The sequence below is a fragment of the Brassica rapa genome, chromosome A07, assembly GCF_000309985.2.
Source record: "Brassica rapa cultivar Chiifu-401-42 chromosome A07, CAAS_Brap_v3.01, whole genome shotgun sequence".
In the NCBI taxonomy this organism is placed as follows: domain Eukaryota; kingdom Viridiplantae; phylum Streptophyta; class Magnoliopsida; order Brassicales; family Brassicaceae; genus Brassica; species Brassica rapa.
The window spans coordinates 19,506,734-19,533,614 of record NC_024801.2 but is presented as its reverse complement, the minus strand read 5'-3'; the positions used below and the strand labels follow the sequence as shown (position 1 = coordinate 19,533,614).

The following is a 26,881-nucleotide window of genomic DNA, read 5'->3' as shown; positions in this document are numbered from 1 at the left end:
AAATAAAAGTGAAAATCATATATATTTTGCTCCATTTAAAACAAAACAAAAAACTTGGGACACAACTTACCTTTGTATGTTTCTTACACGTAGGGATGAAAAAAGGAAAGAAATAAATAAAAAAGGAAACAAATAACCGCGTTTGACCCTATACCAAAACCCGGGAGATTCTTCGGGTTGGTTTTGCTGAATTGATTTTGTCCAGCGAACAGAGAGATCCAATTCCAAACTCATATTTGATCCAATTCCAAAAACTCCCAAATAATTCTGCTCTCTTTCCATCAGATTGTTTTCTCTTCGAATTCAATTGCTCTTCGAAATTGAACAAAAAAACAAAAATCAAATTCACTTTCTGGGGGGGCTGGCTTCTACTTTGTCTCTTGTGTTCGATTTAGGGTGCTCCTGATCGGATTTCGAATTTGATCTTAGCTAAGGCAAATCTTATAAGTTTGGGGCTTTACTGTTTCGTGGATCCGTAGCCAATCCAATTGTTTTGTCTTAACGTTTTTTTTCGTGTGTGTGGGTGTGTGTGTGGGTGTGGGGAGGATTGCAATGTTAGAAAGGGGCTAGGGTTAGGGTTAAGGTGGTGTGGATAGATATGGAGGAGTCTGAGCTTGAAGAAGGAGAGGCTTGCTCTTACAATCTCACTAACGATTTTGGTTCTAGCTTCGACCCTGACAACGATCTCTCTTACATTGTAACATTAATCTCTCTCTTTTTTTTTTTTTAATATATGTTAGTGGCTTATTGACAACTTGGATTATGAACTGTGTCAAGTGCTAATGTTACTGTGTATGTGGTCAACATGGTATCGATTTTTTGAACGTCTAGACTAATTTTTTTTATTTTTAAATATCGTTGTTCAAGATGCATTGATCGATTTTTACTTTGGAAAGGTTATTATTAAGGATGTGTATGTGGTTAACATGGTATATGTATGTTTAAATGTTATGTTTTGGTAAATTCTTTATGATTTAATCTGCAAAACGAGATCACTTTAATTGCGATTAGATCAGTTTCCCAGATTGTTAAACTATTTAAGCCTTTGGTTTCTTTAAGGAAGTCTTTAGTTTGCGATTGCCTGCTGCTGTGTTTAGGTTTTTATTACATGGATGTAAACAAGGTTTCTATGGTATGTCTGTTTAAATTCTTAGGGTTTGGTCGAAGCATCCACGCCTCTGAGTCTTTGAATTCTTTACTTTTTTGCTAGTAATCAATGTTTTGTTTATTTTGAAGGACCACAAGCTTCAAAACATTCTTGGACATTTCCAGAAAGACTTCGAGGGCGATTTTTCTGCAGAGAATCTTGGTATGTTTATGCGTGGCAGCAACTCTTCTTCTTCCTTTGGGTCACAAAGTGTGAAACTAGTCCTTTGAATTTCATTACAGGGGCGAAATTTGGTGGCTATGGCTCTTTCTTGCCAACTTATCAACGTTCCCCTCTTTGGTCTTATCCAAAGGCACCTGCAAAACCTCAGAGCTCTGCAGGGACTAGATCTCCTAACATCTTACCAGGGGAGGTATATGTTCTTTTTTTTCTTCCTGTAAATGCTTTTATAACATTACTTACTCTCTTAACCTTCTTTTCTTCTCTCAGTCCCAGAGTGGTAATGCAGCTTCTTCTAGCCTTCCTAAAAAGGCAAATTCTGAGCTTGCTTCCTCTAGAATCCCCAAAAAATCAATGAAATCCAAGAAACCCAACTCCAGTTCCAGACATGAATCTGCAACCGAGAAGCCTGGGGTCTTCAGTAAACAAAACTCCCTGAAGCTTCGGATAAAGATGGGAGCAGATAGTTTACCTGCTGAAAAGAATGCTGCTGCGATATACAGTGGCCTCGGACTTGATGTGTCGCCTAATAGTGTTTCTGGTAGTGAAGCGATGTCTGGAGAACCTCAAGGTTATTCTCCGCTGGAGTCTCCCGCCAATATTCTTAATGTAAGAGTTTTCCTTGTTTTGTTTCGATATAATGCAACAGTGTCCTTAGTTTTGAGAGGCTTTATCGTGTTGATAATATTCTTATATGCAGGTTATGACTTCTCTTCCTGTGGATCCTTGTCAGTTGCTATCTCCACTCTCTAATGACCTGATTCGGTTCATCGAGAGGGAAAAACCCGAGAAGGGATATAAGCGTACATCTCCATCCAGGCTTTTCATTGAGAGTTCTTCTGCTATGGCAAACCGTCTGGAACCTCAAAAAGGTGGCGAGGATCCATCAGTAGAGAAGAAAAGAAAGATGCTGGAGAGGAACAACTTGTCTGCAGACACAAATGTCCGCAGTAAGAAGGGCCTGTTAGATGGAAATGATGGCTCCGTCAAGAAGCCAACGGAAACAAACACATCATATCCTTCTGCTACGGAGAAAGAAACCGCCAGTAGTAAATTATTTGATGCATCCAAAGAAACAGCCAGTAGTAAATTACTTGACGCATCCAAAGAAAATTACAATGGCAGTCTTAAGGGAGAAATGGAGGTAGGAGAATACAAAGGAAGCAAAGCTCTTGAGCCGCCGCATCATGAGAATCCAAAGACTAGTTCAGCTGGAAGTGTTCGGGGAGATAAGAAGACTAGATTTGGTGATGATGATGCTTCAGGACGCTCGAGGAAAGAATACAAAGGAAGCCAAGCTCCTGAGTTAGCCAAAAAGGAAACAGAAGCGTCAAAGCTGAAAAGTGGTCATAAAGAACATTCGTCGAGAAAACAGAAGTCTGATCAGACAGAACGGGAGCCACAGTCTTCATCGAAGTTTAGTAAACAGAAAAGCTCTGTTGTCAATGAAACAAAGATGAATGGTCAAGCTGAGAAGAAGGAAGTGGCAGCCTTGAAACCACATAATGGTGGCAAAAAAGCTGAGGACACTTACAAAGACTTTTTTGGAGACATGGAGGACTCTGAGGAGGAAGAGGAACCTCCGACCTTAGAAGATACGCCGGAAAAGTCTCGAGTCCCAGTGACAGAATCTCAGAATGTTGGTCCTGGACCCTCAGTGGGCAAACTTGGTAGTGATCCTTCTCTTCCTAAAGCGAATCCCGTGGTCATAGAAGAACATTGGGTTGCTTGTGACAAGTGTGGACAGTGGCGGCTTCTTCCTTTTGGCCCCGTCCCCAAACTTCCGGAGAAATGGATGTGCACGATGCTTGATTGGCTGTGAGTTTTCTTTCTTAATTCTCTATTATTTGTCATATTATTCTTTTCGATGTGATATATTGTCAAAAATGTGTGTTTCAGCCCTGGTGCGAACTATTGCGATGTTCCTGAAGATGAAACAACGAAAGCTGTGTATGCGATGTATCAGATTCCTGCACCTGACAGCCAGGCTCCAGTGCAGAGTGGTCTTAAACCTCAGTTTAATCAGGGAGAGGACAACACCAAAAAGAAGAGGAAGGGTTTTAAAAAGTTAGACAACGGAATGGTCAAAGAAGGTTCTCGGACTGCAGAGACGAGCAAGAAGAGTATCCTAACATCAGCAAGAAACGGAACCATGCACAACTCGCATGGACTTAGTGACTTTGCTGACGAAGAGAGACAGAAACATAAACAGAAAGAGAGAGGCAAAGCAGTGGATCACCACTCTGATCATGACTCGAGGAGCTTGAAGATGAATAACAAAAGGAATGCAGAGCGAGAGAGTTCAATGCTGGCCAAGAAAATGAAGATTGAAAGTTTTCTGTTTCCTGATGAAGGAGGAGCTTCAGACAGTGGTGTCCCCGTCGCATCAGCAGATAAAAAGAACAAGACTCGAGTCTCCTCTAAAATGCCAAAAGAGGAAGGAGGAGGAGCTTCGGACACGGGAAATAGTAATAGCACAGGGGGGAGTAAAAAGAGGAAACTGAAAGAGAGCCATGGTTCTCCTAGGGTGTACCGTGAGAAGGAAAACCATGAACGAAAGAAAGCTCGAGTTCTTAAAGAAGGAAAGGAACCAAGTTTTTCTCATGGAAGTGGAAAATCGGAAAAGAAAAACAAAAGTCATTCGAGAAGAGAGTACGGACATGTTGCAGCCACCTCTAGTTCTTCTCATAAACCCAGAAACAGCTCCCACGAAGTTAAATCTTCGCCTGTTGAGTCGGTGTCGTCCTCACCTATGAGAAAGAAGAAAGTAGAATCTCATGATACTGACTTCTTGGCAGCAAGTAGTATGAGAAGATTCTCAGATGGTGAAGGTGATGGTGGGAGTGATAGATCGCAAACGCGGAGAAAGAACAAACATGGATCCCGTGAGTCTCCTGTGCTAGATGTTTGTGATAATAAAGGATCTTTGAAAGCTAAAGTGCGCGCTGAACCTTCTCTGGATGCCAATTTAGAAAATGGTGGCCACAAGGATCATATTCATCGACGTAGCAATGATTCTTTGGCGAAGAAGTCAGGAAAAGGTTCATCTTCACGGGATGGTCCGAGACATATTGAAAAGAAGATAAACGATGGTAGTAGTCCAGACATGGTCGTGAAACCAAACATTCCAAAGCCTTATGACGTTGAAAGAGTATCAGAGAGGAGTAACAGAGCAGATCTAACTTCTCCAGCACGGCCACCATCTAGAGGCGATTCCTCCCGTAAGAAAGTCGAAAAATGTGGGACATCAGCTGGGAATAATAGTATCCAAGCTGATGATGTGACGAAGGCAACAGCCCAGGTAAGAAGGAGAAACGAGCCTTCTCCAAGCCCCTTGCGGAAGGAAGTAACATCTGTGCAAGCCGCCCATGGTATTTTGAAAGAAGCTAAAGATCTAAAACATACAGCTGATCGCCTCAAGGTTTTTTTTCTTCTCATAATTCAGTTGCAGTGTTATCTCTCATTCTGATCTTTTTTTATTCTAATGGTCTTGCTTTTTTGTTGTTGCTGCTGCAGAGTTCTATCTCAAACCTTGAGTTCATTGAGCTTTACTTCCAAGCTTGCCTCAAGTTTCTTCACGGTGCTTTTCTCTTGGAGACGAGCAGTAACGAGAGTGCTAGACAAGGAGAGACAATGATCCACTCTACGAGTATTTATAGCAGCACAGCGAATCTCTGCGGGTAATTCAGAATGTTCTTTCTTTTACCATTTGTAATCATTTGTAAAACCTCTTTTTGTCATGATAGATTTTGTGCACGTGAGTATGAGAAGTCTAAAGAGATGGGAGCTGCTGCTCTGGCTTACAAATGCATGGAGGCAGGGTATATGAGAGTGCTCAACTCCTCTTACACCAGTGCTAATAGATATCGAAATGAATTGCAGACTTCTTTGCAAATAGTTCCTCCTGGTAAGCTAGTCTGATATAACCAACGATGTTTAGGAAATATTCTTCACATTGTAACCTTCTTCTCGCTGTCTTTTAGGTGAGTCTCCTTCCTCTTCTGCTTCGGATGTTGATAACGTGAACAATCCAGCAGCTGTAGACAGAGTTGGCAACTCAAGGTGCACCAGCTCACCTTTAGTTGCTGGGAACCACGTCATTTCAGCGCAAAACCGCTCTAATATCTTACGCATAATTCAATTTGTAAGTCTATTAACGGCTCTTGCAACGTTGTGAATTTGATGTGCTGCGTTTTCTTTGCAACGTTGATATTCTTTAGACATGTGATTAACCTGAGCTACTCTCTACTGTTTGCAGGCTCAGAACGTAAATCTGGCAATGGATGCATCGAGGAAATCACGTGTGGCATTGGCAGCTTCTATTGAAAACTTGGGGGAGGACCAACAACAAGGAGAGGGAGTTCTATCCATAAAAAGCACTCTTGATTATAACTTTCAAGACTTGGAAGGGTTGCTACGTCTAGTGAAGCTTGCAATGCAGGCCAATAACCGGTGAAAGACGAGCTGAAATGAAGCAGCTTTTTTTTTTGTCAAGTGAGAAGAAGAAAGAGGCAAAATTATCATATGTTGCCTTGCAGCTCTGCTTGCGTTTTGAACATTTGTTTCGGATCCCATAATCATTTTATACAAATCCATGAAGAGTTCCGCTTACAGAGTCTGTTATGAAGGAACATGACAATTGACTCCATCAGATGCTTCTCTTATTCTTCTGCGGAAGCCTTCTTCTCCAGCTAATTATCCAAGAACCATGTATGGAGTATGTATACAGAGCAACCAAGGTGTAACTTGTGGTACTGGATTCTCTATTTCTCGATCTCAAGACAGAGAAAGCCGTTCTCCCAGTATCAGGTCAGTCTCTGGTCCATAGATTACTATTCTTTTTTTTTTCTGTAAAAGCTATGGGCTGAAACTTAAGTTGGATGTTATTTTTTTTGCAGATTGTAAACTGTTGGCATTCTAAATAAGCCATTTAGGGTATTACAAAGAAAGGAAATAATAAGATTAGAAGAGTTTGGAGTAATAGTAGATCTTCTTGTAGTGGTGATAGCCTTTTTTTTTTGTTTTAGGAGGTAAGAAAGATTTTATTCATTTCATTTCTCAAGTTATCTTATATTTACCCCCAAAACACCAAATCTGATGTTCCTTTGTTGCTCTTTCTCTTGGTGCAGTGTTGTCTTTTTTGTTTTTGTAGATAACAAAGTAAAAGAAAGTTACAAATAGAGTTCTGCGGTCTTGGAGAACGGTTTTCTCTGGGTTACCAATAACTTCCCTATCTGATTTTCAGTTGCAGTTTTCCGGCAAAGTTTTGAAACAGGCTTTTGTTCCTCTTTATCTTTGTCGTATCTTAACTAAAATGTTTTTTTTTTTTTTACTGAAAATCCTCAACTCATGAGTGTATGTTTGCCTTAATGTATAAACTGTACATTGTTCATCAAAGATAATATAAGTGAGAGAATCTTACAGTCCTCTGGTTCTAGAGTATCTTACTAGTTATACAACCAAGCTATTTTGTTATATTTTCTTCCTTAATTTCGAAACCTTTGCAATGTGTGTTCTCAAACATTGGTGGAGCAATTATATCACCAATAATCTCTGCAAGAGCAAGATCCGTTTCTAAAATGGTGAAATCTATTACAGTCTCTTACAACAATCTCTCTACCGTATAGCTTCGAGATCAGCTTCATCACAAGATGACAATCCCCACAGATTCTGAGGTTCTTAATGATCCTCACCGGAGTTCCAGACCTCGTCTTCATCAAACAGAAGGCGATCGCCAGTTTCTCACTGTGGTAAGACAGAGCCTTCACTTTACCTTCCTCATCAAGATCAAGCAAAACCTCTCTGGTGTCCAAAACATATCCAGCTTCTTCTCTCAGCCTCTGCATTACCTCATCGAGCATAGCGTAAATACTTTCGCTCTCTTCTTGAGACTCGTCTCCCACAACAAACTCGTGAATCACGCCGTCTACTTCAACGGAGCTGCATCCCGGAACTTTCTTGATACCTTTCACCTGTAGAAAAATCTTCAGTTAGTTCAGAAACCATTAAAACAGTTTTTAGCAAAGAGTTTAGTTTTGTATTTGCCTCCATTTCTTGTCTGATACGCTTAACTTCTATCCACCTCCCTGTTTTAGCATAGACATTTGATAAAAGCACATAGGCTCCGCTACTCATGGGATCTAGCTCGATGAGTCTCTTGAGTGCAGCTTCGCAAGTCTTCGCATCCCCAAGCATTCTCGACCCGCTCAAGAGAGACCCCCAAATGAGTTCATCAGGCTCCATAGGCATAGAAGCTATAAAACTCTCTGCCTCTTCGATCAAACCAGCTCTTCCGTAGAGATCAACCATACATCCATAATGCTGGATCGATGGAGTGATACCGAATCTCTCAACCATCATCGCAAAGTACGATCTTCCTTCGTCTACAAGACCACCATGAACGCAAGCACCGAGAACCCCCACGAAAGTCACAGAGTTTGGGTTTATGTTGTTAGACGTCATCTCAGAGAACAGCTGGAAGCACTCTTCTGTTAATCCGTGCATTGCTAAGCAACACATCATCGCACTATAGGCTTTGACGTCTTTCTTGCATCCCAAGGAAACGAAAACAAGTTTTGCTCTCTCAAGACTCCCACATTTGGCGTACATGTCAATGAGAGATGTACCTAAGACGACGTCAATCTCAACATTGTACTTATCCACGTAAGCGTGAACCCATCTCCCTTCCTCAAGCGCGCCCAATCTCCCACAGGCGGAGAGCACAGCCGACAATGTGAACTCGTTCGGTCTGATTTTAGATAACTGCATCTCTCGGAACAAACCAAGCGCTTCTCTGTTCCTCCCACAAGTAACGTACCCGTTTATCAAACAGCTCCACGAGATCACGTTTCTCTCAGGCATTTCGTCGAACAGCTTCCGCGCAACATCTAACAACCCTGCTTTGGCATAACCGTTCACCACCGAGTTCCACGCGGGTAAGTCCTTTGAGATAGACTCATCGAAGACTCGCTGAGCGGAGGCCAAGTCGTTGCAGGAAGAGTACATGTTGAGGAGAGAAGTGCGGACGAAGGGGTCAGCGTGGAGACCGAAGAGAAGAATCTGAGCGTGGGTTCGTCGGCCGAGAGGAAGGTGAGCGGGGTTGTGGAAAGAAGGGAGAAGAAAGGGGAAAGTGTGAAAGTCGGGTGTGACGGAGTGGCGGCGCATGCGGAGGTAGACGGAGATTGGAGAATGTGGGGAGGGATTGTGATGAAGAGCGGCGCGAATGATGAGGTTCCATAGGAAAGACTCGAGCTTTAGATGTCGAATATGAAAAATCGGATTTATAGTATTACCACATATTCTCGTTATTACCATTTCTCAGATCACCGGACAACGTCGGAAACAATCTTTTATGTCTCTCAGTTCACAGCTGTTGGTTTGGTAGATGGGTCGATTTTGCAAAGAACAAAACTTTGGGTCTAAAAATGTAAATATCAGATAATTAGTTGTCCTTTATATAAACAAGTGATAACATAAAACCCTAATTGTCAGTCAGTCTCCGCCGCTCTCTCCTCCGTCTGCTTCCAGAAATCGACAACACCCAATGGTATGTTTTTGCAACTCACACTGAAATCTAATGTACCTTCGTTTGATTTTTGATCTATTTGGTTCTACTCGTTTTGCATAAGTTAGTACTCTTGTCTTGTGGAATACATTTGCTTCTTCTAGGTCCGATGTGTACCAGTCGTGTTTCTGATGCTTATCTGTGTTTGGTTTGGCATTTTCTGATTTGTAGGCACCGAAAAGGGGAGTGAAAGTGGTTGCCAAGAAGAAGACGGTATATGCCTCTAACTGCTTTCTCACATCATCTAGCATTGTGCAATTACTTGATGTTTATTCGATGTTTCTTTTTTCAGGAGAAGGTTACTAATCCGTTGTTTGAGAGAAGGCCAAAACAATTCGGTATCGGTGGAGCTTTGCCTCCTAAGAAGGACTTGACTCGTTACATCAAATGGCCTAAGTCAATCCGTCTTCAAAGGCAGAAGCGTATCCTTAAGCAGAGGCTCAAGGTCCCTCCGGCTTTGAACCAGTTCACCAAGACTCTTGACAAGAACCTTGCAACCCAGCTTTTCAAGGTTCTTATGAAGTATAGGCCAGAGGACAAAGCTGCAAAGAAGGATCGTCTTTTGAAGAAAGCTCAAGCCGAGGCTGAGGGAAAGCCTTCTGAATCCAAGAAGCCCATTGTCGTCAAGTATGGGCTCAACCACGTGACTTACCTCATCGAGCAGAACAAGGCGCAGCTTGTTGTCATTGCTCACGATGTTGACCCTATCGAGCTGGTCGTCTGGTTACCTGCACTTTGCAGAAAGATGGAAGTTCCTTACTGCATTGTCAAAGGCAAATCTCGTCTTGGAACGGTAATAGAATTTTCCTCTCCATGCGTTAGTGTTGTCTCCATTTTATTCGCTCTTTAACCGTGATTGATGTTCATTTCTTCTCATCTACTTGCAGGTCGTTCATCAGAAGACTGCTGCTTGCTTGTGTTTGACCACTGTCAAGAACGAGGACAAGCTTGAGTTCAGCAAAATCCTTGAAGCCATCAAGGTAAATAAAAGAGAGGACTCGAAACATAAAGTTCTCATAGTGACTTGACTTGTAGCTTTAACGTGTTTGTTGTATTGGGGGTGTGAACAGGCAAACTTCAACGACAAGTACGAGGAGTACAGGAAGAAGTGGGGAGGAGGGATAATGGGATCCAAGTCTCAAGCCAAGACCAAAGCTAAGGAGAGGGTTCTTGCCAAGGAGGCTGCCCAGAGAATGAACTAATCAGAGTTTCTCTCGGTCAAGAAACACAATGATGATGATGATGGTTTTGCTTAGCCGTTTCATTGAATGTTTTAAAATTCTATTCTCTCTTATTATCTATGTTTTTGCACACTTGAGGATAATATGCAGTTTTGTTATACATTTTGCTTTTGAGTTTACCTATTTATCGAAAATTATTTGCAAATTAAAACCATTTTGTTTGATGGGTATGGTAGTGCAAGCGTAGTAGTTTTAGATATGGATTCATGATTGGAACTTGTTTTGTCAAATTCATGTTGAGAACAAAGAGAGATGGCGTGTCTAGAAAAGAGGAGCTTGAACAGTTAATAGGTTAGGACCCAAGGTAAGTTGGGCTTTAGGCCCATTTGTAATACTTTTGAGGCCCAATGCCTTTAGTGCAGCCCTTTTTTAACCGCCATGGCTTTCGACTCACAGTCTTCTTCCTCTTCCCTGAGAAATATTTGGAAAACCGAGATCGTGATTTAGCTGCTAAAACCCCTAATTGCTTCGATCTGCTCATTGTTTTATTGATTCCAAGTGAACATGAGGTAGGATTCTTCGTTTCGTCTGCTAATTTTACAGTATATCTTTACTCAAATCGAAGATTTTTCTTTTCTAACACTCGCTTTTTGTCTCGTCTTCTGCAGTAGGCCAATGGAAGAGGATACCAACGTAAGTTAAATCTATTCGCCTCTCTCTAGAAGCTCTATACTTTGACACCTCACCCATCATTGCTCTAGTATTGCTTTTTTAGGGCTCGAACTACTCGATTAGAGCTATTAATTCGCTACTCTTATGGTTCATGCATCTTGTAGAGCTATGGCTGTGTGAATGTTGATGTTGCCTTAGATCTTTTTTTTTTTGATAAAAAAATGTTACCTTGATCTTTAGTTATGGTTATTTAATTAGCTCTATGTTTTGATCTCTTCTACTCGATGTTATTAAGAAGGCAATCTTGTATTGAAATGCATTGGTTGATTTGTCATCATATACTTTCTGTACACTTTGATTAGCAGGGAAAGACGGAAGAGGAGGAGTTCAACACAGGACCACTTTCTGTTTTGATGATGAGTGTTAAGAACAACACTCAGGTGTTGATCAATTGCCGCAACAACAGGAAACTCCTTGGCCGTGTTAGGGCTTTCGACAGGCACTGCAACATGGTTCTCGAAAACGTCAGAGAAATGTGGACTGAGGTTCTTTTTTTTTGGTATCTATTTTTTTTGTATATAGCATCTGTGGTTTCTTACATATGGGGAGGGGTTCTCTATGGTTTCTTTTAGGTACCGAAAACTGGGAAAGGAAAGAAGAAAGCTCTTCCCGTCAACAGAGATCGCTTCATTAGCAAGATGTTTCTCCGTGGTGACTCTGTCATTATCGTCCTCAGGAATCCCAAGTAAGAGATAGAGAGATGTCAGCTGCTCCTACTTGTTTCTTCATATCATACCCTCTCGCTTCTTAATTGTTGCATCGACCAAGATACATCTTTGATCATGAGTCTTAAAATCTAGCGTTGCCTTTTATTTTTCACATGTGTTCTGTCTTATCTCGTATGACTAAGAAGCAGCGCTAACTAGTAGTTTGTGATAGCAAAAGACAGTTTTTTTTTTTTGGGTTGGGATTGAGATATCTGCTCATCTATGAGTAATGCCCCTTAACTTTGTATGACAGACAAGTTTTTCTTAAGCTGTAGTGAAGTCCATGAATAATAGTAGTAATAAGTAAGTACACCAAAATTCTTACTCTTAAACGTTACAGAATATATTATCAAAATATAAATAAAAACAAAATTAAATTTGAACAAACGAAGTTCTCCTCTCTCCACAATGTAGCTGCAAGCAATGCCTCTACTTTTGGTTATAAACCATTAACCAAACGCTATCGCTGCTACGTGCAACTGTTTAAGCTGCGGTTATTTTGGTAGTCACGGAAGAGCCTTCCTTCTGGTCACCAAAGACACGTTGACGGAAGTCTTTGACCATGAGAGGGAGTCCCTGACGAAGAGACACCTTTGGTTCCCAACCAAGAAGCTCCTTGGCCTTTGTGATGTCAGGCTTTCTCTTGTGAGGATCATCCTCCGTGTTTGGTCTGAACGCTATGTTTGCGTTTGGATCTATTGTCTCTTGCACCACCTGCAAACCAAATCAAAGACACCAGAATCTATCAGAGATTTCAATGTAAAAAATCAAAACGATACATTTTACATATATATAGAAAGAGACCTTAGCAAGCTCGAGCATGGTGAATTCACCAGGGTTACCGAGGTTAAATGGCCCTACATGTTCTCCTTCCATCAATCTCATCAAGCCTTCGACCTTTATTCATCACACAAAACACGCATAATCAGACTCATTACTACAAAATTTAACAGCAAAAAGAAAATAAACAGGACAAAGGGGGTTTCAGACACTTGGGGTCACGTTTGTTGCTAGATCTCACACCACACTCTCTAGTCTCTTACAATAACATGTGAGTTCACTCACACGAAAATAACTGTTCGGAGCTATAAAATATGTTTTGACAATAAAGTTACCAACCAATTCGTTCTTTTCCTTCTCCCACACGAAAAACATAATAAAAGATATTGTGCTCGAAATTTGTTAGTACTATATTGAACCGTTCTTTGAGGGAGAAACAGCAGAGGGTCTTACCAGATCAGAAACAAACTGGAAACTTCTTGTCTGCTTCCCATCACCGTAAACAGTCAATGGTTCTTTCCTTAGTGCCTGTTTAGTTATTGTTAATACAAACCACCATTCTTAATTGATTTACTAGTTTGTGCAGCTAAATTATTAACCAACCTGCGCAACGAAGTTGCTGACAACACGCCCATCATCTATGCACATTCTTGGACCATAGGTGTTGAAGATCCTAGCAATCCTGACCTGTCACCACAATCAACAAGGCAGACACAAAAGTTATTCATTGTTCTATCTCTTCTTTCTTGACAAATACTACTAGACAAAGAAAACATAACTTGTCTTAAAAGGCAGTAAAAAAAGAGACCAACCTCAACATTGGCTCCACGGTGATAGTCCATGGTTAGCGTCTCAGCGGTACGCTTCCCTTCGTCGTAGCAACTACGAACACCTGTTCCGACCATTACAACCACAATCAGTCAAAGCACAAGAAACATGATTCACCACGTTTTAAGAAAAAGGTCAAGAGCTTCTCAGAGAACACTGTAATTAAAACGCTACGATAGTAAAAAATAAAAATTACTGCCAGTAAAATGACAGTGTAAAAGCAAAAAAAAACATTTAAAAGCCCTAGAATATGAAAGTAGGTATATTGGAACTGTTAGGCTAACATGGAGGCAGGCTGCATCTAAAGGTAGAGAGACACGTAACAGAGACGCACGATGAGAAAGACCCGTTTTTCACGGTTCAATGGTTTGACCATACAGAAATGGGGACCATGTCTGAAAGAAAATCACATTAGAACACCTGTTTCAACTCTCTAACGTGCGCATTCTCTGACTCCGTGAAAGAAAGAAAATTCAAAAGGCAAAAAAAAAAAAAGACAGAGAAGCTTTAAACGTCGTCGTGGGAACAAAAAAAATGATTCGTTTTCAGATTCCCATTAGAGGACGGACACAACCAATGCGCAAGAAACAAAACAGAACATGCCAACAACTTAACAAAGAAGGAAGAGATTACCGATGGGATTAACGTTGCCCCAGTAAGTCTCAACCTGAGGATGCTGAAGAGGATCACCGTAAACCTCACTGGTACTCGTCAATAGAAACCTAGCACCCACTCTCTTCGCCAAACCAAGCATGTTCAACGTCCCGACCACATTCGTCTTGATTGTCTTGACGGGATTGAACTTGTAGTGAACAGGGGAGGCAGGGCACGCCAAATGATAGATCTGATCCACCTCCAGTAGTATCGGCTCCACCACATCGTGACGTATGAGCTCGAAGTTAGGGCTACCGAAATGATGCATCACGTTCTCTTTACGTCCCGTGAAGAAGTTGTCAACGACGATCACCGTGTCTCCCCTCGCCATCAACCGATCCACCAGATGCGATCCCACGAACCCCGCGCCACCTGTCACCACCACTCTCAGCCCTTTGCGTTTCAAACCGAGCGGGATTTTCCCGCCTGTTGCTCCCATCAAGAGACTGGGCCTCCTCTGGGCCTGGAACGACTCGTCGTCGGGCCTGATTCCGTAACCGGAGAAGGGATCCGAGTAGGGGGTGGAGCGAGGGAAGATTGTGAATACTAATGTCGCGATGGCAATGCCGACGAGAACGAAGAGGAGTCTCTGTTCACGGAGCATGTAACGCATAGGACGTGTCACGGTGGAGGACCACGGTTTGATAGGTCTCGGGTAGTAAGCATCGGCGTGTGGTTGGCCAGCCTCGTGTCGACGGTTGATCAGCTCGCTAGCCATCTCGTTTGTCTCCTCCTACCTCTCTCTCTCGATCAAACAGCAGCGTGAAAAGCGAATCGGGTATTTTCGTGTATTTAAGTGGCCAAAGACGTTACTGATCAAGGATAATCACTATCTCTTATTACGAGAATACCCTTTTATTTAGTCCATTATTTGCTAGCAGCAAGTTAAAACACATGTTTATATAAAAAAAATTGAATGAATACTCTTCTCATAAAGCCATATAAGCACATATAGTACACCAAAATTGACACATCAAATTTGATTTTAGTATTTTTATGATTTCTTTCACATTTTTCATCTTCCTATTATTTGATTCAAATAGTTTAACAAACCATTTAACTGTCCACAATTTTTTCAAATAATCTTCTAATTACATTCATCTTTTTGTGGTGATAAATATGTTTAAAAGGAATAAGATATATCATTTGTTATTTTTAATGATTTATATATGTTATCATAAATTTATAGGAATATTAAAATTTATTTTCAATCTTTTACTATAAACTAAAATTTATCCTTTAAACCGATCTGACCGTGGCTCGTTGAAAAAGTTGAATCCATTTCAGTTTAAAACTCGGATTTGAGAAAAACTGGTAAAACCAGCTAAAAACCAGTGATTCATGTCAACTTCAAAATCCGGTTCTAAAAAATCAACATGTAATTTATGTGTTTTTAATTATTAGTATTTCATGATCAATGTTTAACTAACACTATTTAATTTGTAGTCTATTTAATTATATTTTCTAAAAAATTAAAATAATATATTTTTGGTTCTTATATACTATTTTTATTTTGCCATATTCATAAAATTTGGGAGTTTAGTTGTAAAAAAATATGGATTGCTAATTTTGAAAACATTTGCTTGAATTAGAACATTTATTTGATTAACACGTAAACGAAAGCTGTCTACCAACCATGACATATTTCCTTGGCTGATTTGCAATATTGATACAACTCATATAACAATATATATTTGTTAGAATGGAGCATTTTGGTTGGTAAAGAACATGATCAATCATTGAACTAAAAACTTACATACAACTTTGAATACAAATTAAGAGAAAGGGAAGAGCATTGGCGTTTACGTTGACTTGATTCTAACGTGGCTAACATACTTATCAAATCGATTTGTTTGTTTTCTTATAAACAACAATTGAAATTTTATGATAAATGGAATAAGACTAGCTAACAAATAGATTCTACAAACGAGTTCAGATTAGACTATTTTATAAAAAAATATATGAATTTATTATATATATCGTCAAATAGTTTAGATTAAACGGTATATGTTAAAAACTAAATCAAGTAAGGTGGTGGCCAAGTACTTGAGAAAACAAGCCATAGCATTGTGAAACAATCTTCATAAAGTCGACACCACCTTCTTCTGACGTTAGACACTATGAGAGAATTAGTTACTCGTTAGGTGGGTTGAGCCTTGACAAGACATAATAGTATCGACCAATGTTAAGCGTTTTATAGAGGATTATTCTCTATGAACCGATTTTTAGAACACGACCCTATACGTGGCAATATATGGGGTTAGTAGGATGATTGATTAGGCCCAATATATTGGATACACTGGGCCTATATGTTGATGTTAAAACCAGCAAGGTTAAGGCCTTAAACAGGATAATCCGGGTTGTAATTGGATAAACCCGAATCGTCCGGATCGTTGGGGAATCAGGTCTTCTTCCTGAAGAGACGAACGTATCTTCTAATCATCCAGTTTCATCACCAATGGCGTCGGGGTGGGGAATAACGGGGAACAAAGGGAGATGTTACGATTTCTGGATGGATTTCAGCGAGTGTATGTCTCACTGCAGAGAGCCCAAGGATTGCTCTCTTCTTCGTGAAGACTACCTCGAATGTCTTCACCATTCCAAAGAGGTACCTACTCCTTACCTTTCTCTCGCTCTTGCCGGATTTGTTAAATCACCAATTCACGCGCGTCGACTGCTTAGATCCGTTTTCAATTTTGATTACTCGAATCCAGATCAATTCGGAAAAAAATCTTCTGCTCACTTATTAGGTGTATGTATCTGTATGATGTGATAAGCAGCTTATCATAAGCTTTTTGCTTGGAACTTTCATGGTTTGATTACTTTTGATGAAATGAAAAGTATAATTGGTGGATGTTTTCATATTCATACCATTCACTGAACCAGTCTTAGCGCTTAGATAGCCATTTCATTGTCTGTGATCGAGATGAAATTCTAAGTACATGTTCTCTCTGTATTGGCAACATATAAAGGTGGAATGAAAATCGAAATGCATTAATAGGCTCATGGGAGAAACTTTGAGAGAGTGTTAAAAGCTTTTTTTGTTTATTATCTTGACGATAGATTCTTTGCTTCCTATATAAGCTTATCCCAGATGGAACTGACAAAGGGAGTGTGTAATTTTGTGTGTAGTTCCAACGAAGAAACAGGATATACAAAGAGGAACAACGTAAACTAAGAGCAGCTTCAAAGAAAGGCCAAGATACCGGCGGTGATGCCACTCATACTAGTAATCACTAGTCGTGAAGCCAAGTTTGCATCTTCCGTAACCAGGAAGAAGAATAACCAAAGTTTCGTGCAGATTCTCTGTATGTGTTGTCTGTCAAACTCCTTTTGATTGTTTTCACTTTGCTTCTGCAAATGAATATACTGTTTTTTTTTTCCTTCTCAATTTGACTGAGTATATCCTTTGGCTGTTCATCAAACAGACTTCTTTCATGGTAATAATTTACTCTTACAGTTAATCTTAATTAACATAATACATTCACCATCAATGAAACCAATATGGAGTTCATTTGAATTTGATTAAAAAAAAAAAAAAGCTCTGTATTATTCTCAGATAAAATTCGTTAAGTGTAACAAAAAAACTGAAACAAACAAAACAAAATAATGTGGTGGTAAATATAAAATTCGAGTTTATCTCAAACTTTGGTTTGGTTGCTTAAAAAAGAAGGCGCCTGAAAAGATGATAAAACGACGGCAACAAGCAAACCACCAAGTCCCTTTCTTAATTGGAACCTCCCTCTCCACGCTTCTCCTTCTTCTTCCATGGCCACCGTCTCCTCCTCTCCCTGGCCTAACCCCAACACGCCTCCCTCAGATTCCGACTCTCACCACCGCGGAGACGACGCCGAGCCTCTCGATTCCTTCTCCTCCATGACTCTCACCTCCTCCGAAGATCCCAATCACAATTCCGATCAGATTCAAACCCCTTCCTCTCCCCCCGCGACGCCTCCTCCATCCCTCCTCCACCTCTCCTTCAACCAAGACCACGCCTGCTTCGCCGTCGGCACCTCCCGCGGCTTCCGCATCCTCAACTGCGACCCCTTCCGCGAAATCTTCCGCCGCGACTTCGACCGCGGCGGCGGAGTCGCCGTCGTGGAGATGCTCTTCCGATGCAACATCCTAGCCATCGTCGGCGGCGGGCCCGACCCCCAGTACCCTCCCAGCAAGGTCATGATCTGGGACGATCACCAGAGCAGGTGCATCGGCGAGCTCTCCTTCAGGTCCGACGTTAGATCGGTTCGCCTCAGGAGGGATCGGATCGTCGTCGTTCTTGAGCAGAAGATCTTTGTCTACAACTTCGTGGACCTCAAGCTGATGCATCAGATTGAGACGATTGCGAATCCTAAGGGACTGTGTGCTGTCTCTCAGGGTGCTGGTGGTTCGATGGTGTTGGTGTGTCCTGGCTTGCAGAAAGGACAGGTGAGGATCGAGCATTATGCTTCTAAGAGGACTAAGTTCGTTATGGCTCATGATTCGAGGATTGCTTGCTTTGCTCTCACGCAAGATGGGGGTTTGTTGGCTACGGCTAGCTCTAAGGGGACTCTGGTTCGGGTGTTTAATACTGTTGACGGCACCTTGCGCCAAGAGGTACTAGTATAAAGCCGTTTTAGGCTTTTAATTAATCGAAAGCTTTCATCTTTGTGGAATAGTTAGGAGGGTGAAACATGTTGATTGAAAAGGATGCATCTTTTGTTTAGTGAGCTCAACGTTGGTAATAGTCTGATTAATATGATGACCACATTAAACTGTTAGGGTCATTGATGAATCCATTGTCAGAGCAGTTGTTGTTATGAAACATGTGGTGATGCATCTTGCATTTGATCTTGTTCCTCCTTAAGCTGTAGAAATCCTATACAAGCTTATTTGCATTGGTTATTCCATAGGAGAAACTCTCAGTATTTATCTTCTCATTTGAATTTACTCTTTAAAGTCTTTTCGATTCTTATTTTCTTAGGGAATTTCAGATGTTTATAATAATAATGCCTTATGACTTACGAGTTTGGACTCCATTGCTCGGTGACAATAACGTGATGTGATTGTACAGGTTAGGAGGGGTGCAGATAGAGCGGAGATATATAGCCTCGCTTTCTCTTCAAGTGCTGAGTGGCTAGCTGTCTCAAGCGACAAAGGAACTGTCCATGTCTTTGGTCTCAAAGTCAACTCCGGCTCTCAAGTCAAAGACACACCACGAATTGCTGCTGAACTTACCCGTTCTTCCTCATCCCCATCATCGTCTCTGTCGTTATTCAAAGGTATAAGATGGCCTAAACCCAAAAGTCAGTTAGTTTCACGCCTTAGCAGCGTCTTGGTTCAGTTAGCATAACGCTTTTTTACTCTATTAGGAGTGTTGCCGAAGTATTTCAGCTCGGAGTGGTCGGTGGCTCAGTTCAGATTGGTTGAAGGAACTCAGTACATAGTCGCGTTTGGTCATCAGAAGAACACTGTTGTTATTCTTGGCATGGATGGGAGGTAAGCAGCAAAAAGAAACTTGTCATTCAATTGACAAACTTGAACTCTTATTGCATATCTGATTTGACCTGAGTTGGATCATGTTCTTTGTTGTTTTGAACAGCTTCTACAGATGCCAGTTTGATCCAGTGAACGGAGGAGAAATGTCTCAGCTCGAGTATCACAACTGTCTAAAACCGCCTTCTGTTTTCTAGATGCAATCTATTCTCTTTAGTTCCTTGTCTATCTCTGCTACTTAAAGTGGTGAGAGTTGGTGCAACCATACGGTATTAATGTATATAGTTTGTGTATAATAATAACACAAACGATTTGTATATTTTGTAAAACCTTTAATCTTTAACCAAAACTGATTCGTATAATATATCTTTACAAAAAAATGTCGAGTATTTTTTTTTTTTTTTTTTGCTTAAAACATGAGGTTTTGTAATGAAATCTCCTTGCTGTTTTTTTCCAATACATAATAGGAAACTTTTTCCATTACCAAAAACCAAATCTTTGCACCTATCCGGTTTAATTGACTCATACACAGCTCGATCAAACAGAGAAGACCTCTAAAGGAGATAAAAAAGGTGCGCATCCAGGGAATCGAACCCTGGTCAGTACCGTGGGAGGGTACTATGATACCACTACACCAGATGCGCTTTTGTCTAGCTGAGATGTAAACAATAATTTGTTATTTCAGATAAGCGTATGTCGTTGTGTTCGAGTGTTATTTGTTTTGTCATCTTCCAGAGTCGATAAGTCCTTTTTGCTAGACCATTTGCAAAATCAGTGAGGTTTTTATTCATTTAAAATAAAAAGTCAAACCAAATCAGCACTAAAACGGAACCAGAAATTTTAGCTATATACAACTACATTACAAAGACGATCGACGAACCAGAGAAGTAGCTTTTCAGCTGAGTAAATATCTTGAGGATAAAACATTAGTTGTAACATTGAGAAAACCAGAGTTTTGGCGAGGATGTTTCATGATGAGGGGCATTATATCATTTGCTGTCTCAGATGGTAATTAAATAATTTTATTGATAGAACTATAAAACAAATTAGGGTTTAAGCTTGTAATATCATTCTCATTATAATTTATACAGGTGTGTTGTGGGCCGTGTGGTGATTAACTAGTCCTATTTTTATCACTACGATGTCTATGTGTTTAAGAAAATAAACAAACTCAAAAGATTTTTTAAAAGACAGGCCATATTATGTTTTTTTTTTGTAAACTAGGATATATTATGCTATTACGATTATAATGTAGATTACATATGCATAACTTTACAAACGACAATTCTACATGAAGATTCTCACCTCGGACAATTTTTCTTGGCCAAAACTGAGATATTCGCTTTCCTTGTTTGATACAAACTGGGCCGTTAAAATTACCGTTTCTTTGTTTTCGTTAACCGAAAACGGTAAGTTGTTGATGGGGAGATCAAACACAAATAGACGGTTTGGACGCATTTTAAGCATTAAGCTCATGTAAATGGCGAATCATAACTAGGATGCCAACAAATAAGAGACGCTAACTAATTTCTTGTTTGGGATTAATAACGGCCTGTTTTTTTTTGTAAAAAGAAAACTATAAATTGATATGTCCATGTTTACTTCCTTTTCAGGATTTAGAATAATCACTATATTTTTCAGAAAAATTAATATTCTCAATTCACTATGATCAAGAGAGGGTATCCATCAATGGCGGCGACAATATACGGCGTCAGGAGCTTTTTCTTGTTGGCGGCCATTGTGATATTGTTGTCCGGTCGTTCTGGAGGCGCCACCGCAGCCACCAGAGGTTACATTAAGTACAAAGATCCAAAAGCTGCGGTTGAGGAGAGAGTAGAGGATTTGCTAACACGAATGACATTACCTGAGAAACTTGGTCAAATGTGTCAAGTTGATCGGTTCAACTTCTCATTTTATCCCCCGGCCACGCGCCACGAAATCTTCACAAAGTACCTGATCGGTATGTTAAAACAAAACTATTTATTATAAAATCAAAATTCCAAATAAAATGTTTTGATAAAATAATTATATAATTGAATTGGTGCACGAGTATAGGAAGCGTTTTGAGCAATCCGTATGATACCGGGGCAAATCCATCAAAGCGGGTCGTCGAAGCGAACACCATGCAGAAATTGAGTCTTTCGACGAGGCTTGGAATCCCTTTGCTTTACGCCATTGATGCGGTTCATGGCCACAACACTTTTATCAATGCCACCATCTTCCCTCACAACGTCGGTCTTGGTGCCACTAGGTATATATTCTTAGATGAAATGTAACATATACACTGAAAACGTGGCGTTTCATAGTTTGATTTGATGTGAATGCGTGTTGTTGTAGGGATCCTGATCTTGTCAAAAAGATTGGAGCTATAACTGCGCTTGAAGTAAGAGCTACAGGAATCGCGCAAGCATTTGCGCCTTGTGTTGCGGTAACTAATTTAAACTGAAAGTTTTGTAGACATACGCCAAAATAGATATATAGAACATTCTTACCTCATCCGGTCGAGAAATTGGATGGAACAGGTTTGCAGAGATCCTAGATGGGGAAGGTGTTATGAGAGCTATAGTGAAGATCCCAAAGTGGTGACTATGATGACCGAAAGTATCATGGAGGGATTACAAGGAAATGCTCCTTACGTCGCTGACTTCAAGTAAACCAAGAACTAATGCTAATGAGTTTTAAACCAGATATAATGTATATTAATCATTACTTTACTAATGTGAAAAATGTTTTGTCTACACGATCAGGACTAAACTGGCTGGTTGCGCCAAACATTTTGTTGGGGATGGAGGAACGGTTGGTGGAATCAATGAGAATAACACTGTGGCTGATAACGCTACTCTCTTTGGTATCCATATGCCTCCTTTTGAGATAGCCGTAAAGAAAGGGATCGCATCAATCATGGCTTCTTATTCTAGTCTCAACGGTGTTAAGATGCATGCAAACCGGGCAATGATCACTGATTACCTCAAGAACACCCTCAAATTCCAAGGCTTTGTTATCTCTGACTGGCTTGGAATAGATAGGATCACAACTCCACCCAGAGCAAATTACACATACTCTATCGAAGCTTCCATTAATGCCGGCATTGACATGGTTAGCTCTCTTTTTTTTTTCACTTTCAAGAATCGATAAACGGATTCTTGAAATTCTATACGTATTGTAGACTCTGAACTGAGGGCTTTTTAAATGTAGGTTATGGTTCCATTTCAATATATAGAGTTCTTGGAAGGATTGACTAAACTAGTGAACGGTGGATACATTCCTATGAGCCGTATCGATGATGCTGTTCGAAGAGTCTTGAGAGTTAAATTCTCCATTGGTCTCTTTGAGAACCCATTGGCAGAGGAAACTCTTGTCGCCGAGTTTGGATCTGAGGTAAATTCAAATATACTTTCTGATCATGTCAAGATTTTGTATTATATATACATATATACATTTCAAAGAGTTAAAGAAACAATTATATGTCTATGATATAGCATGTGAAATAAAAGCTAGTATTAGTCAGAATTTCATATACCATGTGGATATAAATTTCCACAAAAACTATTATGCCATAAAATTATATAAAGCACTAGTTAGTCTTATTATACACTAGTGATGTAAGATTCTTAACACAACGTTGTAGGCGCATAGAGAAGTAGCGAGAGAGGCGGTGAGGAAATCAATGGTGCTTCTAAAGAACGGGAAGACAAACGTAGATAAAGTTATTCCTCTCCAGAGAAATGTGAAAAAGATCGTTGTTGCTGGAGCACACGCTAACAACATGGGTTGGCAATGTGGTGGCTTTACTCTCACTTGGCAAGGATTCAATGGAACCGGAGAAAACATTGGCCGTAACAAAGCCATGCAACTCCCTACCGGTAAAACCAGAGGTAATCAAAATTAATGTCTAAAGATACGTAGACTATTTATCCGTTCACATACACATGCATTATAATATAGAGAGACATTTATTCTATAATGTCGTTTCAAAACATTTATAGGAACTACTATCTTGGAAGCCATTATGAAGACTGTCGATCACACTACTGAAGTTGTCTACGTGGAGGAACCAAACCAAGATACGTCGAAGCTTCACGCTGACGCAGCATACACAATTGTGGTCGTAGGTGAAGCTCCTTACGCAGAGACACAAGGGGACAGCACCACGCTAAGCATTGCCGCACCAGGTCCAGACACGATTAGGCATACGTGTGGTAGTGGTATGAAATGCATAGTGGTCCTAGTCACAGGACGTCCTCTGGTGATCGAGTCGTACCTTGACACCATCGACGCTCTTGTAGTCGCTTGGCTTCCAGGAACGGAAGGACAAGGAATCACTGATGTCTTGTTTGGTGATCATCCCTTCACTGGAACGTTGCCTCGCACGTGGATGAAGAGTGTGACTCAGCTTCCTATGAACGTTGGCGACAAGAACTACGACCCGCTCTTCCCCTTCGGATACGGAATCAAAACTTAAATCAAGATTCAAGCCAAACTTTTATCATGTTTGTAACTTATGTGAAAATGTTCAATGTGACGCTTTTGATGCTTTGTCTCCGATCTGCCTGGCTATGAAACCTCGTTTGTTTTTTTGTCTGCTAATATGAATATGGAAAGACGTTGTCTTCATGATTTGATTGATAATCAATCAATTTATGTTGATTAGATAAAATTTCCAAGTCACAAGTTTTTTTGGGCAACGCTGTTCATGAAATTGAAAGCCATTCAAGGGAATCATCCAAAAGTGTGATTAGGTCAACGTTTGTCTATCCTCATGCTCACCGAAATACATATTCATTTCAATGTACTTTGAAACCCTAAATAATTTAACTCATACTGGTGTGATTATGAATCTGAAATCAATCCTGTTTATATTGAGAAAATAGATATAGCATTCTAGAGAAAACTGTATATGAAGGATGAGCATTTTTTTTGCTACTTTGCCAATCCCCTAATCTCCCTTTTTTTTCTGTTTATTTATATATATATATATATATTTTTTAGAACATCCCTAATCTCCCTTTATCGATGACATAGCGTAAAGCATCCCTTCCAATAATAATCGAACTAGTGGCACAATAAAACCTAGCATCCCTTCCAATAAGAATCAAACTAGGGGCACAATAAAACCTACTCCAAACACTAAACTACTAGTACAACGTACATTCGTTCGCTACTTTGTTTTTAGGAGAGACAAAATACTAAAAACTATGAGACTAAAATGATGTGTGTACGAGTGCTCATAGTATAAGAAAGTTTATTCATCTAAGTCTTATTATAATCTCTTTGTTAATGTGGTCGACACTAGACTGAGATTATGTACCGACTCAAAGGTTTGACCTAGGCGAATATTCCTACGGAATAACATGCATGATGTTAACAAATTCATTTGTCTTTTCAGAGTTTTCTTTTTCAACTTTTCTTTCGCATATTATCCACTTTTAGATTAGATCAAATATCCTTTTTAATTTATCTTTTGTGGTTTTTCTCTATCAGTACATTTAACTGATCCACATATAAAAGTTACTCTTTCTTTCTTTATCCCCACGGCTTGTTCGTTAGGTTAAGGCCTACGGGTTTAAACTTGATCATTGCCGTCTCATACCTGTATCGAAAAATATGACAAAAATATAAACTACAGGTTGGGACTGTGAAGAGAGAACATGTTCTCCATATTCCCTCTTGGTATTGCCTTGTCTCTCTTTTTGGTTCAAAGCTGATATGCGTTTATTTATTTTTTTCATTTTTAAAACTGTTGTCATATTTTTTTTTTAAAATTATAACGAGAATAAAAAATAAAGAAGGAAAAAAAATTAAAGTTGAAAGTTAAAAATAAATAAAGTAATTTGAAAAAGGAGAAGAATGAGCTGGCCACTACTCGTAAAGTGTAGCTTCACTGGCTGTTACATCATTTATTTACGACTTTGAGATGATTTGGTTTATTGTAAAACATCAAAACTTCATAAAGTTAAACGTAGTAGCTTTTAGAAATTTACATCAAATAAAATAAAAATACCATTTAGAAGACCATTTACAGCCTACACGTTAAATACTGTCCAACATCGAAATACACTGTTCCCAACTCTTGATCGTCATTTTTTTTACTTATGAATACATTATTACTTTTCGGAATTATCCATTTTCAAACCAACTATTTCAAATATTTTTTGTTGCTATAAACTCTTTTTTTCTTTTTAATGTTTCATTTTATTTGTTAATTTGTTTTTCTTGACTATTAAGAAACCTGACACCTTTAATATAATTTTAGTGGGTAAATCTGTCGATGGGCATTTTTTATTTATTTTAAACTGATAATCTGTATTGCATGTTGATATTTGAATTTAATTTTGAGCTACTTTATGACAATTAAAAGGACATATACTATAATTTGTGTAGGAAATAAGAAAGTTGCAATGTCCTAAAAAGAAAGTAAAAGATGAGTAACTTTCATCAGTCGTATAAAGTATGATATTTTCTTTCTTTTATAAAAAACCTATGATATTTTCATGTTAGCTCGCAACGGCGCATGGTTTTGCATAGCCTTTAAAGCTTCTCTCAAGTTGTAGAATGTTTTGACTAATGGTCGGATCTTATCCTATTCATAATATCGTAGTTTCTTTTCTTTGTTCACTGAACAGTTGCATATTGTGTTTCCACCTTTTACTTTTTTTGTTTGTTTGTAAAAGAGCATAATTTCAACCTTTACTTGGAATCATGTTACATAGATCTCTAGCCTCTATGTACAATTTGGGAGTCGTGGCATGTGTAGTCCAATCGATCCAAACTGTATGGATTTCTAGCGTCTATGTTACAAAATGAACCACCGTAAGATATGGTTAAAGTGGAATATCCTGTAATGAGCTTAAAGAATCTTCTAATCATTTTGAGCCGTTAATTGCTTGGAAGTTTTTAGAAAGATCTTAGACATTTAATTCAATATCGGAGAATAACATTTTATTATTATATAGTGCATAATAATTCTAATAGTGTTGAAGATTTCAATGTTATTTAAAGTAGAAACAAAACACAAGAAAAGGTGAAGGCATCTAAGGTCGCTAGCAAGGAAGGGCCATTATCCTCTTTACGACAAAAAAAATTAGTAGGTTTCTGATGTGTAAAACGGTCGTAAAGACATTTCTGAAAAAGACTCCCCCCCCCCCTCCCAAAAAAATATAAAGCTACATTTGACGGGATTTTTTATTATTTGAAGAAAAACAAAATAAATATTTTTGAAAAACGAAATAAACAAATAAAGGGCCGCCAGATTGGGACAACCTTCTCTTGGCATTTAAGCGGAAAAAAAAAAACTTAATAGACCACCAAGCCTTGAGTCCCATGAATCATGGAAATTCCAAAAGCAATGCCTTAGTAGGTTTTATGGTTTGTTTCGGTTTATTTAGTTATGAATTTTTCAGTTTCATTTCACATGAATTGGACCATGCATTTTATTTTCCCTATTAGTGTGTTTATATAATTTTTTTCCTTTTTATTTTCTTAAAGATTTTCAGCATATAAAATTTCTGAATCTAAATAATATGATCCACAAACTTTCACCTTTTAACTCTGTTTCTCGTTTTTAAATGAAGTTGGATGAATGTGGAGCCTTTTTATCATAATAACAGTTTCAACTTAATTAGAATTGTGTTACAGC

General features: G+C 39.4%; 8 protein-coding genes and 1 non-coding gene across 13 annotated transcripts; 6 read left to right on the top strand and 3 right to left on the bottom strand.

Moving 5' to 3' along the window:
• The first annotated feature begins 209 nt into the window (after positions 1 to 209).
• LOC103830374 (serine/arginine repetitive matrix protein 2) lies at positions 210 to 6,746 on the top strand. 4 transcript variants are annotated; one of them, XM_009106154.3, is made up of 12 exons: positions 210 to 697; positions 1,237 to 1,309; positions 1,390 to 1,520; positions 1,598 to 1,936; positions 2,028 to 3,145; positions 3,227 to 4,748; positions 4,844 to 5,007; positions 5,074 to 5,234; positions 5,311 to 5,471; positions 5,586 to 6,136; positions 6,226 to 6,357; positions 6,457 to 6,746. In XM_009106154.3, the coding sequence occupies exons 1-10, from the start codon at positions 599 to 601 to the stop codon at positions 5,781 to 5,783; spliced, it is 3,966 nt and encodes a 1,321-aa protein (XP_009104402.1). In that variant the 5' UTR covers positions 210 to 598; the 3' UTR covers positions 5,784 to 6,136; positions 6,226 to 6,357; positions 6,457 to 6,746. The 4 variants fall into 4 exon arrangements, with proteins under 4 accessions (XP_009104402.1, XP_033130184.1, XP_033130183.1 ...); XM_033274293.1 differs by having other exon boundaries at positions 2,028 to 2,390; positions 2,427 to 3,145; positions 6,226 to 6,560; XM_033274292.1 differs by having other exon boundaries at positions 2,028 to 2,404; positions 2,441 to 3,145; positions 6,226 to 6,560.
• On the bottom strand, positions 6,620 to 8,727 carry LOC103830373 (pentatricopeptide repeat-containing protein At3g62890). The gene is made up of 2 exons (XM_009106151.3): positions 7,373 to 8,727; positions 6,620 to 7,299 (listed from the first exon to the last, which is right to left on the bottom strand). The coding sequence occupies exons 1-2, from the start codon at positions 8,639 to 8,641 to the stop codon at positions 6,868 to 6,870; spliced, it is 1,701 nt and encodes a 566-aa protein (XP_009104399.1). The 5' UTR covers positions 8,642 to 8,727; the 3' UTR covers positions 6,620 to 6,867.
• Positions 8,708 to 10,283, top strand: LOC103830372 (60S ribosomal protein L7a-1). Its single transcript, XM_009106150.3, has 5 exons — positions 8,708 to 8,873; positions 9,063 to 9,104; positions 9,184 to 9,684; positions 9,779 to 9,871; positions 9,962 to 10,283. Exons 1-5 carry the CDS (start codon positions 8,871 to 8,873, stop codon positions 10,091 to 10,093), a joined length of 771 nt encoding a protein of 256 aa, XP_009104398.1. The 5' UTR covers positions 8,708 to 8,870; the 3' UTR covers positions 10,094 to 10,283.
• A 220-nt stretch (positions 10,284 to 10,503) lies between these two features.
• LOC103830369 (small nuclear ribonucleoprotein Sm D2) lies at positions 10,504 to 11,728 on the top strand. Of its 2 annotated transcripts, none has more exons than XM_018652730.2 (4): positions 10,504 to 10,641; positions 10,741 to 10,765; positions 11,107 to 11,289; positions 11,377 to 11,728. In XM_018652730.2, exons 1-4 carry the CDS (start codon positions 10,637 to 10,639, stop codon positions 11,491 to 11,493), a joined length of 330 nt encoding a protein of 109 aa, XP_018508246.2. In that variant the 5' UTR covers positions 10,504 to 10,636; the 3' UTR covers positions 11,494 to 11,728. The 2 variants fall into 2 exon arrangements, with proteins under 2 accessions (XP_018508246.2, XP_009104396.2); XM_009106148.3 differs by having other exon boundaries at positions 10,516 to 10,641; positions 11,110 to 11,289.
• Positions 11,548 to 14,491, bottom strand: LOC103830371 (UDP-glucuronic acid decarboxylase 2). The gene is made up of 6 exons (XM_009106149.3): positions 13,753 to 14,491; positions 13,104 to 13,183; positions 12,895 to 12,978; positions 12,745 to 12,819; positions 12,316 to 12,408; positions 11,548 to 12,225 (listed from the first exon to the last, which is right to left on the bottom strand). The coding sequence occupies exons 1-6, from the start codon at positions 14,489 to 14,491 to the stop codon at positions 11,995 to 11,997; spliced, it is 1,302 nt and encodes a 433-aa protein (XP_009104397.2). The 3' UTR covers positions 11,548 to 11,994.
• A 1,623-nt stretch (positions 14,492 to 16,114) lies between these two features.
• On the top strand, positions 16,115 to 17,243 carry LOC103830368 (NADH dehydrogenase [ubiquinone] iron-sulfur protein 5-B). Its single transcript, XM_009106147.3, has 2 exons — positions 16,115 to 16,381; positions 16,906 to 17,243. Exons 1-2 carry the CDS (start codon positions 16,232 to 16,234, stop codon positions 17,011 to 17,013), a joined length of 258 nt encoding a protein of 85 aa, XP_009104395.2. The 5' UTR covers positions 16,115 to 16,231; the 3' UTR covers positions 17,014 to 17,243.
• A 59-nt stretch (positions 17,244 to 17,302) lies between these two features.
• Positions 17,303 to 19,617, top strand: LOC103830367 (autophagy-related protein 18a). The gene is made up of 4 exons (XM_009106146.3): positions 17,303 to 18,366; positions 18,824 to 19,031; positions 19,122 to 19,248; positions 19,352 to 19,617. The coding sequence occupies exons 1-4, from the start codon at positions 17,542 to 17,544 to the stop codon at positions 19,440 to 19,442; spliced, it is 1,251 nt and encodes a 416-aa protein (XP_009104394.2). The 5' UTR covers positions 17,303 to 17,541; the 3' UTR covers positions 19,443 to 19,617.
• A 201-nt stretch (positions 19,618 to 19,818) lies between these two features.
• TRNAG-CCC lies at positions 19,819 to 19,889 on the bottom strand. Its single transcript has one exon. It is a non-coding gene; the product is annotated as a tRNA-Gly (tRNA).
• Positions 19,867 to 25,237, top strand: LOC103831409 (beta-glucosidase BoGH3B). The gene is made up of 8 exons (XM_009107303.2): positions 19,867 to 21,205; positions 21,301 to 21,496; positions 21,583 to 21,673; positions 21,768 to 21,895; positions 21,993 to 22,341; positions 22,441 to 22,623; positions 22,874 to 23,120; positions 23,232 to 25,237. The coding sequence occupies exons 1-8, from the start codon at positions 20,911 to 20,913 to the stop codon at positions 23,705 to 23,707; spliced, it is 1,965 nt and encodes a 654-aa protein (XP_009105551.2). The 5' UTR covers positions 19,867 to 20,910; the 3' UTR covers positions 23,708 to 25,237.
• Positions 25,238 to 26,881: the final 1,644 nt, after the last annotated feature.